The sequence below is a fragment of the Engraulis encrasicolus genome, chromosome 16 (genome assembly GCF_034702125.1).
Source record: "Engraulis encrasicolus isolate BLACKSEA-1 chromosome 16, IST_EnEncr_1.0, whole genome shotgun sequence".
Lineage (NCBI taxonomy): Eukaryota > Metazoa > Chordata > Actinopteri > Clupeiformes > Engraulidae > Engraulis > Engraulis encrasicolus.
Genome location: NC_085872.1, coordinates 50,244,954 through 50,262,453, shown reverse-complemented (window position 1 = coordinate 50,262,453; position 17,500 = coordinate 50,244,954). Strand labels below are relative to the sequence as shown.

Below are 17,500 nucleotides of genomic sequence, written 5' to 3'. Positions count from 1 at the left end.
TGTGTGTGTGTGTGTGTGTGTGTGTGTGTGTGTGTGTGTGTGTGTGTGTGTGTGTGTGTTCCCCTCAGGTGGCCATTCGTGAGAAGCAGGAGGGTATCGAGTGAAGCGAGCCGTATGGAGTTCCTGAAGTGTTTGTTTGTATGTCATGTGGACCCCATCGATCCCTTTCAAAATCAGATGTCAGTAACAACTGTTGAAACAACCGTTTTCTGTTTTCATCACTGACGCATGGTTCTTATATCATGGAAGATATAACATTTATATTTTGTGAGGTGTCTGTAAATAAGTTTTTTTTTTTAATAAACAATAAGTAAAACTTACATTGTTGTCATTTGATTGGATTGAGAACTAAAAATGGCATTGTACTACAGGGCAAGACTCCCTTTTAGTGTGTGTGTGTCTGTGTGTCTGTGTGAGAGTTGGGAGTCCTCAGTTGTTCAGATGAAAGTTGTGCGAGTGGTTTAAAACGTGTGTGCGCACGGCCGCACGCACACACCTCCATATGGGGGATTGAGACCAAATGCTTCATTCACTATAAGTTATTAGTCTTATCCCATGCAGTTCAGTGCTGCACACCATACACTACATGCATTTTGAAGCCATTTTTGACCATCCCATTGCCAATGTGGTTACATTCCCTTACGTGTTAGCACAGAGGCTCCCAACCTTTTCCAATTAAAATAAATCCCAACTCAAATAAATAGCCAGCAGCAACACGCACTCAAATAGTATTTTGGCCTAGGCCTACTTGGAATAACTTCTAGGTATTCCTTAAAGTGAAGTGTCCTAGCCTTGCACCCAAGAGTATCCAATAGCTAGTTCTAAGTGTAAACAATAATTGGATACACTGGGTGCAAATGGGCATTACTCGTTCCTAGCAAGGCTTAAAGGGCTCTGCATACTTCACGTGTGTACTTTGGCTCGAGTGGCGCGAGAACCATTAATGACGTCATCACTTGCGCCAGACTATTCATACTTCAAATGGCTTTCGCTCGCATTGTCGGAAGTGCCCTCTGCTGTTCATGAGAGAAATGGCAGTATCTTTCGCAACTCGCAGCGTGAGTTCTATGGATGTATAAAATAGAAAGCCAAACACTTTCTATTTTATACATCTATCCGTAGAACTCATGCTGCGAGTTGCGAAAGATACTGCCGTTTCTCTCATGAACAGCAGAGGGCACTTCCGACAATGCGAGCGAAAGCCTTTTGAAGTATGAATAGTCTGTCGCAAGTGATGACGTCATTAATGGTTCTCGCGCCACTCGCGCCAAAGTGCGCACGTGAAGTATGCAGAGCCCTTTAGAGAAATACCCACTAACCATTTCCCAGTGTCAATGTCATGTCAAGTGTCCTAGTTTTGGTAGTGCGTGAAACGCCCAGTGATTTGGATACTCTTTGGTGAACTCTGTGGAGTATCCAGTCACTAGACGTTTCATGCACTACCAAGGTTAGCACTTGACATTGGGAAATGGTGACTGTCTTGGCCATAGAGGTAGAAAATAACACTAGAGAGGACCCCGCCCCCCTTTTACGGCAATCTGTAGCGGCTATTATCTGTAGGTAGCCTAGATCAGAGAAATGGAACTTAACGGAGAATGAGGCTCACCTCTGTCAAAAATGGCTTAATCATGTGAAAACGTTCATCAACACACTATACAAGGACAATAGTTGAAGTGTGTTGCCAACTATGTTCATAAAATATATTATTTGATTTTTAAATGTATTTTATCGACTCATATGATTTAAGTAAATATTTAGCCTGACATTTCAAATCTGGTCTTTGATTAAAGTGTTACTTCATATTTACACAGTTTTAGTCAATTTCTTGACAGGGGTGGGCGTGTTCTCCATTGACTTGCATTGCCTACACTACCTACGGAAGTTGGGAAGCTCCAGCTGCCATTTCCCAGTGCTGTCGCAAATTGCTGTGTCCTCTCTAGTGTTATTTTCTACCTCTATGGTCTTGGCAGTTACAGCATGACCACCAGATGTTTGCTTGGCAGTGTGACAGGTCATCTTGCACCTGCTCGTCCCCCTCGGGGCGAGAACCTGCGACCTCGTCAACTACAACGCGGTCTGGCAATGCGAGACACAGTACGATACCGCTGGACCAAGATAGAGACTAGTCTCCCAGTCCAACGGCAGACACTGTGGGTATTTCTCAAAACCTAGTCTTCCAAGTGTGCTCAGCCTATTAAGTCACGTACAGTGATTGGATACTCTTTGGTGAACTCTATGGAGTATCCAATCACTGGGCGTGACTAATTAGGCTGATTACACTTGGAAGTGTGCAGACTAGGTTTTGAGAAGTACCCTATATGAGGCTGTGGGAGGGAGATTTACTAACGTCCCACGCCAACTCTGCTAGTTGGCCTCCCTTACAGAAGGAAGCACTGGTCTCCGCTGCCATCTTTTACCTGGTATGTCTTCATCAGTGGCTATTTTCAAGGTTTGTATTATTGTCAGTCTGTATCAAATGTTATCTCTTTTAAAAAAAAAAACAACAACAACAAAAAAAACATTGGTATCGGTTAATATCGGTTATTGGCCAAAACCGCAATATCGGATATCGGTATCGGCCAAAAGTTTTCACCTGGTGCATCCCTATTGCAGATTTTTGTGATCAAATACCAGATAGCCAGGTATTTGGCAAATGGGTCACACATTTTTTAACAGCCCTGGTTTCATGTTTTGTTTGAGAGCCATGCTCATTTTTTAAAGGTTAACAGAACTGTAATGTGTGTATGATTGAAACACTTAAAAAAACATACTGGGATAGTGGTGGATCATGTGGCCTATACCGTAATATGTGTGATGTATGCAGCAGGTGTGTTTGTGCAGGGAAGCCGACAAAGGGGACAGTTGTCCCGGGCCCAGGGACAGAGGGGGCCCAGTATTGTGTTCTCATTACATTGTATGTATTCGGAGGGGAACCATTTCAGATTACTTTGTCCTGTGCCCAGCGAAAGCCGTCAGCGGCCGTGTGTGTGTGTGTGTGTGTCTCACTCACCTTCCGGTCCTTGCTTTCCTCCTCCAGTGGAACCGTGTTGTGGTTCTTGTGTTCTCCTTCGGTGCAGAACTCACACACACACACGCGGTCCTCCCTGCAGAACAGCTCCAGGGGGCGCCGGTGCTTCTGGCACACACGCTCCTCCAGGTTGGTCTGGGGCTCGGTGAGCGTGTGTTTCTGGAGGTTTGGCGCCCTCTGGTGGATCTCCAGGTGTAGCGCACAAAACGACGTGCCGCAGTCCAGGCAGGACTTGAGCGCCCGCAGCTTGGTGCTGCAGCTGGGAAATAAAATTAAACACACACACATTACTATAACTAACCCTAGACTTCGTATCGCACAGAGGGAGGGGGTATACTAAGAAGCTGGTTAAGAAGTAAACCAGGTTAAGTTCATGGGTGAGCGGTTAGGGCGTCAGACTTGCATCCCAGAGGTTGCCGGTTCAACTCCCGACCCGCCAGGTTGGTGGGGGGAGTAATCAACCAGTGCTTTCCCCCATCCTCCTCCATGACTGAGGTACCCTGAGCATGGTACCGTCCCACCGCACTGCTCCCCATGGGGCGCCACTGAGGGCTGCCCCCTTGCACGGGTGAGGCATAAATGCAATTTCGTTGTGTGCAGTGTTCACTTGTGTGCTGTGGAGTGCTGTGTCACAATGACAATGGGAGTTGGAGTTTCCCAATGGGCTTTTGCTTTTTTTTCACCTTGAGGTAGAGGTAAATTATATAAAAGAACAGCCTGGAGTCCTCATTTTCTTAAGTAAATGATGCCTGCATGCATATCTATTAGCAGGTGTCCCACTTCCTGTAGGTGAACAAAGTCTGGTTTACCTCTTAGTTCTTAGCACTGTAGTCTCACTGCTGTAGTCCCTTAACATACGCACACAGGGCCCGATTAATGCACAGGCTAGATATGGCTGCAGCCTAGGGGCCCCCACCAGCCAAGGGGCCCCTGAATGGCCAAAAGTGAAAAATTGCGGAATTGTGACAGGATATAATATTGAAAAATTAAAGTGTTGTATTGGGTACAGTTGGTAGACAAGTTTCCTTAATTCCTAGTTCATAATTATGACACTGTCTATGTACATTTCTCGCGAAAATTGCCTTCTAGGGGGCCCCACAGCAACATGTAGCCTATGGGCCCCAGGCCGTCTTAATCCGGCCCTGCACACGCTGTTCCACCTGTGTAACGTAAACGTCACTGAAAAAAACTCAACTACCACACCACTATGACATTACCCACGGCCTTTGGTAATACATTACTACCATAGTACTACACCACTATGACATTACACACGGCCTTTGGTTATACATTAATGGACTGGAGGAGTGGAGTACAAGTACAATCATTTTACTGACCTGAGTAGAAGTAGCAGTGTTCTTTTAATATTATAGACAAGTAGCAGTACTAAAGTATTCAAAATGCCTTGTACTTAAATATTGTGGTAAAAATACCTCTCAAGTACTGAAAGTAAAAGTACAGAACAGATGATCCACTGACTAACAGACTGCTTCTCAAATACTGAAAGTGGAAGTAGAAGTATTCAAGCTTCACTACTTCAGCTCTGAAAGTAAAAGTACAAGTTCAAAAGTCCCTGATGTTTAAGTTAAGTCAAATGATAAACTTAATAATAACGTTGCACAGATGCATCATTCTCATAAAGGCAAACTTGGTCACTCCACATAAAAAGGTCTCCACTACCTCCATGTTAACTTACTCAGGATTTACTTTTAATTAACTACGGTCCTTACTTCAGAAGGCGTAAACATGTATTAGAGTAAAATAATTAAATTCTTTGTCAATATGTAGTGAAATAAAAGTTGAAGTAAAAAGTAGTACTCCAATCAAGTATAGATACTTTTTTACTTCTGGTTCAGAGGTAGCAACGTCAACGCTGTTGCTCACAAGCTCTACCATCTGCTTGCTGATTGGTGGAGAAGGATGCTGCCTGAGAAAACCATGGCAACGGACCCAGACTTTCAGGACCCCACATTCCTCAACACACACACACACACCAGGACAGAACCTCACCTGCCCTAACACACATGCGCACGCACACACACACACACCTACCCACCCACACACACACACCAATAACCCTATAACCTACATGAACACACACATACACCATACCCATTTCACATACACCATACCCATTTCCGGTGCACCAGGTCGTGCCCACTGTCCCTCTGACTCCTTATGAGCTGCGCCACGTCCAGCAGCGTGATACACACACACACACACACACACACACACACACACACACACACACACACACACACACACACACACACACACACACACACACACACACACACACACACTAATACCAGGACCCCCTCTGCCCTAACACACATGGACACACCCACACACTCTACCAACATCGCACCCATACCCCTCTCCGCTGCAGACATGGCAGGGTATGTCCCCCACCCGGGCCGGCACCAGGTCAACACCGCCGTCCCTCTGGCTCCTCACCAGCCACGTCCCTCACACACACACACACACACACACACCAATACCCCTATACACATCGCACCCATACCCCTCTCCACTGCAGACGTCACGGGGCACGTCTCCATCCCGGGCGGGCACCAGGTCGATGCCGCTCTCCTATACACATACAGTATACACCCACCCACACACACACACACACACCAATACCCCATATACAGACACACACACACACACCAAAACCCCATATACGATACAGATACACACACACACCTACATACCCCTCTCCACTGCAGACGTCACAGGGCACATCTCCATCGCGGGCGGGCACCAGGTCGACGCCGCTCTCCTATACACATACAGTATACACCCACCCACACACACACACACACACCAATACCCCATATACAGACACACACACACACACACACACACCAATACCCCATATACAGATACACACCCACACCCACATACCCCTCTCCGCTGCAGACGTCACAGGGCACGTCTCCATCTCGGGCGGGCACCAGGTCGACGCCGCTGTCCCTCTGGCTCTTCACCATCTGAGCCACGTCCCTCAGGGTGGTGTTGACCTTGAGCGCCGGCCTCCGGAAGAAGGTCTCCTTGCAGAGCGGGCACTGGCAGGTCACACTGCCGTCCCAGTTGCGCTTGATGCAGGCGGCGCAGAAGTTGTGTCCGCAGGGCGTGGAGACAGGCTCGTTCAGCACGTCCAGGCAGATGGGGCACTGGAACTGCTCCGCCGACAGGGCCCCGTTCGCCACCGCCGCCATGGTAACCAGTGGACTGACTGCTTGGATAAGGTGATAGGCCTACAGCTGCCAGAAACAAACAAACAGAGAAACAAACACAAAATGTATAAGGAGTATTATAAACAGTCCAAAGTGGTGCTATTCGGGTAGGGGAATCCACGATCAGAAAAGCACTCAGTAGGGCAGTGATTCTCAAAGTGTGGTCCGGGGACCACTAGTGGTCCGCGACAGAGCTCAGGTGGTCCACGAGGGGATTTCTACTTTTCCAATATAAGCTAGCAGTAGGCTATTTGTAACATTTTCATGTTTTCAACACAATAAGACAGGCTTATAATGTGAATAAAAAGTAAGTGATCTGCATAAAAATTTGCAGTGTCAAATTAGCATCCATCAACTGCCAATTCAGTTGACAGGTGGTCCCCGATCATTTTTGGGGGGGACAAAGTGGTCCTCGGTCTGAAAAAGTTTGAGAAACACTATCACCAGGAAGTATATCACCTGACCAGGTTACAGGTTCGAATCCCGCCCATACCTGTCAACTTTGAGCTCCCAAAATTCTGGAAAATTCCCATATTTGAAGCCAAAATCCGGGAATTTTTCTAAAGACAGTCAACAGGATGACAGAGACAGATCGGACGGTGCGTTCTACTCTGCTTTTCACAACAGCGCGTGCAAAGAGTCTCTTACCTCTCCCTACGTCTTCATCCATGGCTCAAGCGCCCTGTAGTAAGGTACCAAACCCCACATTGCTCCGTACGCTGTAAATAAGTGTGGGTCGCTTTGGGTAGAGGTGTCAGCTAATGTGATAATGTAATGTAATGTAATGTAATGTAATGACAAACTGGGTGAGTGACTCCTCAGCACATAGTTTGAAGGGAAAGTCCACCTGGGAAACTCCAACTTCCATTGTCATTGTGATACAGAAGCCCACAGCACACAAGTGCACACTGCGCACAATGGAATTACATTTACTGTATGCCTCACTCGTGCAAGGGAGGCAGCCCCCAATGGCACCCGAAAGGGAACAGTGCGGTGGGTCGGTGCCATGCTCAGGGTACCTCAGTCATGGAGGAGGATGGGGGAGAGCTGGTTAATGACTCCCCCCACCAACCTGGCTGGTCGGGAGTCGAACCAGTAACCTTTGGGCTACAAGTCTGATGCCCTAATCGCTTACCCATGACTGCCGCAAGTTGTTGTTGCACCTCTGACAGGTTAGGTTTAGGGATAGTTTTGGTCTGGGCACAAATTTACAACTCAGAAACATTGTATTTCTGACAGGTTAGGTTTAGGGCTGGTTTTGGGAAGGGCACGGTTTGAAAACTTGGAAACATACAATGCGGGGAACATAGAACCCTTTTTTAGAAAAAGGGTCCTATGTTCCCCGCTCCCATACAAAGACAGGGGAACATAGGACCCGGGGAACATAGGTACGCGCCCCTCATTCTCACTACAGAGAGGCAACCCACTACACACCATACAAACAAAGTCCTTAGAAAACAGCAAAGCTAATCAAGAAGAGCCTTTCACCACTGAAATGATTAAGATGAAATGTGTATGTTATGTGTACTATTGAATGAAAATTAAATAGCGCTGCTTTAAGCCCTTCTTCGCGCTACATTAGCAGAACTGTAGGTTAGCATGCAGCACTGACCTGAACACCACAACTCTACAGATAACTTGAGCTCGGAACCTTCCTGTCTAGTCCAATGATATTCTAGGGGGGGGGGGGGCCTGTTAAGATCCACTTTGAACCAGGTTGACAACCACTGACCTAGCTACTACCTGGTTCAAAGTGGATCTTAACACCCCCCGCCACCCCACCCCCTTGACCTCATCATAAGCCTACCAACGCCCCCCATTAGTAGTATCCTCTTAGTGCAGATGGGGTCGCCGGCGGGCCTAGTCATTATTTGCTGAAAATACTCAACTACATCATAACACATTGCTATGACAGTGCCCAGAGCCTTAAGTAACAGTTTAAGACATAGACATTACAATTTTGGTGACAGTAAGGTTATAACACAGGTGCTGTGGTAAGGGGTTAAAAAATAAAGCAGACTACTGCCTCCCAATGGCAACTAAGCACCCCCTGCCCAGTGTAGGTCCAGAACTGATCAGGTGGTGGTTCTTTAGCCAGAAACTAGTACAGAACAGCTACTATAGGTCCAATACAGTTTATCTAGATGTGGTCGTGGTTCTGTAGCCAATAACCTTTCAAGTTAGTAACCAGTTAGTAGCACTAACCTGACCACCACGTCCCTACAGTAAGCTCAGCCCTTACCAGACCACCACACCACACCTCTTAACTCAGCTCTTATACTGTCTCGTCCCAGATCTGCTGCGTCACAGTAAACCTGCTGTTGGATACCAGTACAGTACAGCTATTGTAGATCGTATACAGAATATTTAGATGTAGTTGTGATTCTAGCCAATGCCCTTAGGCCTACCAGTTAGTATATTCCAAGTGGGTGTCATGTCGCACCTGTAAGTTTGTCGACGACAGGGTGCGTAAAATTCCACAAAGTAATCCAATAGTACAATAGTACAAACGTACTTTCTCTTTTCTTTTCCCTCATGCATTAAAATTCTTTATTTTTGCATTGGCGTCAGTGGTGTGCAAGGTCCCACTTACCAGTAAAGTAACCAGTTAGTCCTTTGGGTCTGCAACTCAGTTCTGTACAGTACAGTGGCTTTAGGTTGTTGGTCTTTGCCTGTCGTCAGAGTGTGTAGTAGCCAGATGCAGCGTGGTGCAGAAAGTAAACTGGAGGGCTCGGCGCGTGTGCTCTTGCAACATGAGCTCTGTCACGCTCTCTCTAGCGCACGCACGCACACACGCACGCACGCATGCACACACACAAACACACACACACACGCACGCACACACACAGAGGCATGCACGCACACACACAGGCACACACACAAACTAAAGCATATACTGACCTACACCACCAATGCTGAGACGCATAAGATGAGTACACACACGCACTCACACACATGCACACATGAGACCGGCGCTAATGCTTACACACACACACACACACACACACACACACACACACACACACACACACACACACACACACACACACACACTAGAGTAAAATACACAATAACATTGTTTCCCCACTGTTCCTACCTACCACAGGTTCAAACTAGCGTAACAATTTACACTTCCAGCACACACACACAGACTTGCAGCAGAAGGTCTTTCCATATTCAGCACACACACAACACAAACACACACACACACACAAACACACACTGACTTGCAGCTGTTCAGAGGTAACTAAATTTGAAGCTCTGATTCATGTATCGTGTGTGTGTGTGTGTGTGTGTGTGTGTGTGTGGTACTGTCCTCTGACTCATATGCGTGACTCAGGACGGATGAACCCCCCCCCCCCCACACACACACACACACACAGTAAGAGCATGTATAGGCCGACATAGACATGATAGACATGACCCTGAAATGCACCATAGGAGATATAAAAACAGACTCATATCGATGGCCAGACATAATACCATAATACCTAGTGTGTGTGTGTGTGTGCGCGTGTGTGTGTGCGTGCGTGCGTGCGTGCGTGCGTGTTCAGAAACACACTCGTATCGATGGCCAGGTCCATATTGATGTCTCCCCTACAGTAACACACGAGCCACACACAGCCCCAATCACAGTCACCACAATAATATGTGTGTGTATGTGTGTCTGTCCATCCATGTGTGTGTGTGTGTGTGTCTGTCTGTCCGTGTGTGTGCGTGTGTGTGTGTACGCGCTCGCGTGTGTGTAATGTTTGCATTTGTGTATGTGTGTGTGTCTGTCGGTCTGTGTGGGACTCCTTTTAAATCAAATTTGGGCTGTGCCATGATAAATGTATATCTGACAATCCAAATAAATAAGTAAAATGTGTGTGTTGTTTGCGTGTGTGTATGTGTGTGTACGTGCGTGCCTGTGTGTGTGTAATGTTTGCATTTGTGTATGTGTGTGTGTCTGTGTGTGTGTGTGTGTGTGTTTGTGTCTGTGTCCGTGTGTGTGTGTGTGTGTAATGTGACTCCAGTTGAGGGATGAGTGGGGCTGCAGATGAAGGCAGTCCACAGCTGCTAGTGTGGTCCCCCCCCTCTCACACACACACACACACACACACACACAGCCTGAGTGTGTGTGTGTGTGTGTGTGTGTGTGTGTGTGTGTGTGTGTCAGTCTCACTGCATATGGCTTCTTCTATTTCTGTTTGTGTCAGTGTGTGCATTCACAAGTCTTTCTGAGTGTGTGTGTGTGTGTGTGTGTGTGTGTGTGTGTGTGTGTGTGTGTGTGTGTGTGTGTGTGTGTGTGGTGGTCTCTCTCCATGTTGTATTTTTGGTGTGTCGTCACGAGTGTGTGTGTGTGTGTCCAGGTCACACGTGACGTGAGTGTGCTGGGCTGGGTATGCATGGAGGGTAACAGGACAGTGAAGTGAGTTTGATGCTTTAGTTTCAGTTATGTGTTCTGTGTGTGTTTGTAAATAATGTTCCAACGTGTAATCTGTGTGTCATGTACATTCATATTAAAATGTGTTTTAAAAATGTATTTGTTTTGTTTTTAAAAGTGTGTGTGTGTGTGTGTGTGTGTGTGTGTGTGTGTGTGTGTGTGTGTGTGTGTGTGTGTGTGTGTGTGTGTGTGTGTGTGTGTGTGTGTGTGTGTGAATGAGAGAGAGTGCTTTACCTATAGGTCCTGCTGAGCTTCCAGTTTCTTGAAGTTGAAATCAGCCAAGGTGTGTATTTCCATTGGGGTCCGTGGTGTCTGTCAGGGTGTGTGTGAGTGTGTGTGTGTGAGTGTGTGAGTGATAGCTGCTGGTGCCAACTCAGACAGTTCTGCAAGTGAGTGGCATGTCTTAGCCCCGCCCCTGTGTCTAGGAACACACACACACACACACACACCATCAGCTGGAGACCACACTATCCAAGACACACCCCTTTGACATTTGAAGACACACACACACACACACACACCACATACACACACACACACACACACACACACACATACACACACACAGACACACACACACACACACACACACACACACACACACACACACACACACACACACACACACACATACAGACTAGGGGCGCTGACAGCTTTAACTAGGCCGGTGACTAAGTTCTCTGGAAGGTCCCCGGCCCGGCCCCATCCAATATATTCAATGCAATGAGGACGCAATTCTGGGGCCCTCCTCTCCCGGGGCCCGGGGAAACTGACCCCTATGTCTCCCCCCAGTCAGCTTCCCTGATACAGCCGATGCTGTCTCTACAGTCTCTACTGTCCTCTGTGAACTCTGTTGCCCTTGCCCTCAGATAAATCTCATTGCTCTCTATGGAATCAGCGTTGCCAGATTGGTCGATTTCCCGCACAATTGGGCTGCTTAGGATGACCATCTGGTATAAAGGTCAAAAAAGGGCATTTGAGTGGGTTTTTCTGCAGATTTATAGTCATAGAAATTAATAGAATTTAGTTAAAATTTAGTTCTTCCAGACAGCCTTTGAGCATTTTTTTTGGCTGGAAATCATCAGTCTCATCTGGCAACCCTGTGTGGAACCCCAAGCTGTTCCGCTCTTCCTGTTCCCACGCAGGAAGTGCCAAACGGAATGCCCTCTCCTCTCCTCTCCTCTCCTCTCCATTCGGAATGCCCTCTCCTCTCCTTTCGGAATGCCAACTCTCCAGGGTTCCGATAGGGGAGTGTCGGATTAACAGTTGTTAATGCCGTTGTTCATGAGCACATGTGCAGGGGTCTCGTACAGAAGGATTAAGTGTGACTGAGTTACCGGGGCATGGGTATAAAATAGGACAGGACAACTAGCATCGGGTAACCTAGCATTGGCTGCTACTATGGAGAAATGCAAAAGAAACACACAAACACACCAAACCAGAAAGTTTACCATTATTTTTTACTTCATCACAAGAAAACATCTTTTTTTGGTTGTTGAAGATAGCAAATTATTCAACATTTTAAAAGTTATGTCACAAAACAAGAGAAAGACAGCAGCAGCATTATCATTATCATCTAGACAGCAGGTGAAAATGAAGTCTTTATGTGGGGGGTGGCAGCCAACAATCACACCACTCAGCCTGAGTGACAAACTAGCAGAGTTCGGCGTGGAACGTTAGTAAACCTCCCTCCCGAAGCCTCAATACAGTACGGTAGTGTTGGGCTATTGGACCGGCCCTTTAGCTCAGCGCGCTTGTACTGTAACTCCCGTTGCCGAAACGATGTGGTTGACGAGGTGGCAGGTTCACGCACCGAGGGGGACGAACTGTGCAGGAACACCTCCGTCACACAGGCAGGACAGCCAATGGCTAGTGAGGAAATGTACTGCTGGTGTGCAGTACCGATAAAACAATAGGTTTTAATGCTGCCCAAAAACCCACATTTGAAAAAAAAAAACAAGGTCAGCTGCTTCAGTAGAAAACACATACAACCACACTATGCCATTTGAGACAAGTGTCCTCCTATGAAGAGACACTCGAAATATTCATGCAGCGATATAGATCTATTGTGCACATGTTTATTTTCTTTGTGTGCTGTTTGTTTGTGGGTGGGGGTAGCACCGGTAAGAAATGAAAACTACTTTCACCCCTGATCAGAGATCACTCAGCTTGAATGACAGCCCGGACAGCCAATTACAAGTGATCACTCGGGCTGATTGACAGTCAGGATGACCAATGGCGAGTGATCACTCGGGCTGATTGACAGGCAGGATGACCAGTGGAGCTGCGTTGCCTTGCCCTCCCAGCCGTCGTAGCTGAAGATGTTGGAGTGTGTCTGTCAAGGCGTAGAGCGCCCCGGCGTTGCCTGCATCGTAAAACAAGACACGGCTTGTCTCATACAAAATGTCTATTTCTGGAAATTAAAAATGGCGGACAATGGAGAAACATCCACCTTTTCATATATGAAAAGTGCAGTTTTCATCATGAATACTTAGAATTTGATGGTGGTGGTAAGTATTTGTGAAAAATGTAACATTTGTGAATGGGCAGTATGAATTCTGGAAATGAACTACTAAAAACATTACTCAGTGCACCTTTAATATGAAATACTCTATAAAGGGCAAATAGGACATGACAGCTAGCACTGGGTATGAATGAAGGCTTTATGTAGGTGAGTGACAGTCAGCACAGCCAATGATGAGTGATCACTCGGGCTGACTGATAGGCAGGATGACCAATGGTGCTGCGTTGCCTCCGCCGTCGTTGTTGTAGGGGCTGAAGAAGGGGTGGAGCCTGTCGGTAGGGATTCAAGTGATTAATCGATTAATCAACTTTAATCGATTAATGCGTTAATCGATTAAAAAAACATTAATCAAAATTAATCGCCAATTGGACTGACAAGAGACCCAGGTGAAATGGGCATGTGAGAGTGTGTGTGAGGAGGGATGTGAATAGTGGGAATATTTAAATCACCTTTGGATTAAAGAATTTAAATATTTTTTTCCGGGAAACATTGAGATTTTCTAGGGGAAACGCTGCTTATCAATTAATCGTAATTCGATCGATAAGGTCAATCAACCAGGGCTCTAAATTAATACTAGCCAACCAGCCAAATGCTGGTGAAATTTCAGTTTGGCTAGTACAAAAGACCAAATAACTAGCAACTTTGAAGCATTCGTGAGTGTTTGGCTAATAAGAATAACATTGACTAGGCATTTTAGCTGGTGATGAAAAAAGTCAACTAACAATTTCTGGGTTGCAGGTACGTCATCACCGTCATCACGGGAGCACACAAACTTGAAATGGTGGGCGACCTGGGATTGGTGCCATTGAAACCCATTCAAACATAGATTCTCCGCTTTTAAACAAGACCTATAGTGTGTCTTCAGGCCCAACACAACATTTTCTGTGGCTGTTCGAAAAAAAAAAATAATTGAATGGGTTTCAATGGCACCAATCCCAGGTGACCCACCAGCAGCGGTAGATCAGCACCAGCAGGCAGCGCTAGATCAAAGAGACTTCGAGGATGTGACGTCAACTGCAACCCAGGAATTGATGAGTTTGCACCCCTACTGTACCTGTCTGCGAATGTGTAGAGCAGCTCTGCGTTGTAAAGCGACCTTGTTATTATTATTATTACCTGTCGGTGAAGGCGGCGTCTGCGAAGGTGTAGAGCAGCTCTGCGTTGTCGGCGTCGTAGAAGGAGACGCGTCCCGCCTCGTAGTCCAGGAACACGCCCAGCGTCTGCAGGTCGCCCCCGGCAACCGTCAGGAGGCGGGGCGTGTGGTCGGCCGCCCAGTACTCGGCCCCGCCCCTCAGGACGAGAGACCAGAGCCCTGTTACACGCACACACGTGAGAGACCAGAGCCCTGTTAGATGCACGCACACACACACACAACACACACACACAACATTATCGTAAGGTCGCCAGTTTCCGCCCACTTCACTGAAAACGTGATAATACCCCTATTTCAAATACTATTTAGTAGAGCTGGGCGGTATACCATTAAAAACCCGCGATAACGGTTTTCACCTACACAAGGTTCACTTTTTGATGAGAGAAGGGTTTTTTTTGTTTTTTATTCCAAAAAAGTGATTAAAATAGAAATGGAGATTAATTAAAATGTAGGATTTTATCTCTTTTTTAAATTTAATTTCAGCTTTTTCATCAGAAACATTGAGATGTGGGGGAAAATCGCTGCTTGTGAAAAAAAATCGTGCAGAGATATTAATTTTCATCAAAAAAACAGTGATACGCATTTTTTCCAGAACCGCCCAGCCCTAATACTATTTAGTTATGCTACCGTACATTTTTGGGTAGCGGCAACTGTGTATAGATGAGGTAATAAGCAATATTAGCTAACATTGGTTGCCCTCTCTATCGTAATTTGGCGATAACGTCCAGCAAGTCCAAAAACAGCACAATTCACCGCGAAAGGCTCCTAACTCCGTCCGCTTGATTTCAGGTCACGTTAGTATTTCCGTTACTGTTTATTATTCCTTTACGCTGTTGTGCTGATTTCGTTCACACTTGTAGTCCTGGCTTTACTGATGCAGGAACTGTGATTAGTTTGGACATTACTGTGGAAACGGTTGAATAATTTTGGTCCTAAAGTGGAAAAGGGAAGCGGCCAGGGCGAGTTTGAAGCCAGAATGACGTTGTGAAATTAAAATTCCATGTCTTTCATGCTGCCGTTACGGGACACCCTTCATTACAATGCTGTTTATGGCCGTTTGACTCGGTTTTAAATGTCTTCACCGTTTCAAATTGTAAGCATACAAACTCCGTATCATGACGATATACGTTCCTGACTTGAACAGTGGAGAAATAATGAACTATCATCACTTATATAGATAGGTGGGCGGAATTGGGAGACGGACGGAATTGGGAGACGGGCGGCATTGGGAGACGGGCGGAATTGGGAGACGGGCGGAATTGGGAGACGGGCGGAATTGGGAGACGGGCGGAATTAGGCGACTAGACTATAGCTCCGTCCTCAGCACCAGCGACCAAAGCCCTGTTAAACACACACACACACGCACACACACACACACACAGATGGATGCACGTGCACGCACACACGCACACACACACACACATACACGCACAGCTATTCAAAGCTAGTACATGTGTGTCGGATGTGTCTATGTGTGTGTGTGTGTGTGTGTGTGTTTGTACTGTATGTGTGTGTGTGTGTGTGTGTGTGTGTGTGTGTGTGTGTGTGTGTGTGTGTGTGTGTGTGCGTGCGTGTGTGTGTGTGCACGTGTGTGCACGCGCGCGTGTGTTTCTGTGTGTGTGTGTGTCTATGTGTGTGTGTGTGTGTGTGTGCACGTGTGTGCACGCGCGCGTGTGTGTGTGTGTGTGTGTGTGTGTGTGTGTGTGTGTGTGTGTGTGTGTGTGTGACATACATACCGTCCTCTGGGGACACGCCCACCTCACCCTTGCGGTTCAGGCTCTCGCTGGCCACGCCCACGCCCCACCCCGTCTTGCCGCCCACGCGCACCTGTTACACACACATACATACACACACACACACACACACATACACACACACACGCACACACTGCACGTTAATAACCACACATGGGTATAAGGGCTCTGCCGTGGTCAACTGGTAGGGCACTCCCATGTCATGCGGCTGACCCGGGTTTGATTCCCAGCCCGGGTCCTTTACTGACCCCTCCCTGTCTCTCTCCCAATTTGCTTCCTGTCCACCTGTCACACTGTCCTATCAAATAAAGCCATAAAAGACCAAAAAAAGCTTACCAAAAAAAAACCACACACATGGACAAACTGACACTATTTATACATTACATTATTCATTACTACACACCTCACACACACCTCTCACACACACACACACACACACACACACACACACACACACACACACACACACACACACACACACACACACACAGCCACACAGCCACACACACACACACACACACACACACACACACACACACACACACACACACACACACACAGACACACAGACACACACACACACAGACACACCCCTCTGCTCTGCCCCACACTAACACTAGCCCACCTGGAAGTAGTGTCTCCCGGATGAGAAGCGCTGCGTTGCTAGGACACAGGCACAGCAGTCGAAGCGCAGGGGGCTGGGCGGAACCTTCTGCTGCCGGTCTCCGCACCACACCTACAGTAGGCACCACAAGGGAAATGATGCTCAATCAAGTCCGCCATTTTTGTAGTTCAATAGCCACATCTTATAATAAGGTTTCAATGGGAGAAAAGACTACACACTAGGCCTTAAGGCTTTTTTGTCATTCCTGACTATTTCTTTGTATTTCTTTTACTGTATGGGTCAGTCATGTTTTATGTTTGTATATCTAGAATGGTCAAATAAATGTGTTCATTTATTCATTCACCTCTTTACGATCAGCTGACACCAACAGCTTGGGGTGTGCCGTCATCGGGTCCAACGTCACGTCCACTGGGGAGTGGAGGGTAGGGGAACAGACAATTTTAAGTATGCATGAGTGTCCATTTATATACAGTATGCATACACACATTGAGCTTGTGTTTTGTGTCTTGTTGTTTATTTTATCATATACTGTATCTAGTGTATTTTGCTGTTGTAGTTGTTTTTTTTGTCTATATTTCTAACTTTGTACTTGACATTGTAATATAATGTGGGCCTATTTGCAAACAGTGCCCTCATTGTATTATTGTCACATTTTTGTAACATTATTAATTTTAATCCCTTTTTAGCGTAACACCTTCCTGTCCAGGGACTACAGATGAAAATTAGCCTCAGGGTTATAATCTGGCTCAAT

General features: G+C 46.6%; 2 protein-coding genes across 2 annotated transcripts in view; one reads left to right on the top strand and one right to left on the bottom strand.

The window, feature by feature from the left end:
• The window catches only part of polr2j (RNA polymerase II subunit J), a 2,443-nt gene extending 2,123 nt beyond the window's left edge, over positions 1 to 320 (top strand). Inside the window, exon 4 of the mRNA XM_063219776.1 lies at positions 69 to 320. Coding sequence (XP_063075846.1) covers positions 69 to 104 — 36 coding nt within the window. The 3' untranslated portion in view covers positions 105 to 320. The remainder of the gene's footprint in view (positions 1 to 68) is intronic.
• LOC134466147 (uncharacterized) overlaps positions 1 to 17,500 on the bottom strand; it is a 39,398-nt gene that overhangs the window by 11,287 nt on the left and 10,611 nt on the right. The window contains exons 9-16 of the mRNA XM_063220041.1: positions 17,093 to 17,157; positions 16,750 to 16,860; positions 16,107 to 16,197; positions 14,334 to 14,529; positions 13,413 to 13,486; positions 12,958 to 13,058; positions 5,936 to 6,288; positions 3,011 to 3,287 (exon numbers count right to left, since the gene is read on the bottom strand). Of these exons, the coding sequence (XP_063076111.1) occupies positions 3,011 to 3,287; positions 5,936 to 6,288; positions 12,958 to 13,058; positions 13,413 to 13,486; positions 14,334 to 14,529; positions 16,107 to 16,197; positions 16,750 to 16,860; positions 17,093 to 17,157 (1,268 nt within the window). The remainder of the gene's footprint in view (positions 1 to 3,010; positions 3,288 to 5,935; positions 6,289 to 12,957; positions 13,059 to 13,412; positions 13,487 to 14,333; positions 14,530 to 16,106; positions 16,198 to 16,749; positions 16,861 to 17,092; positions 17,158 to 17,500) is intronic.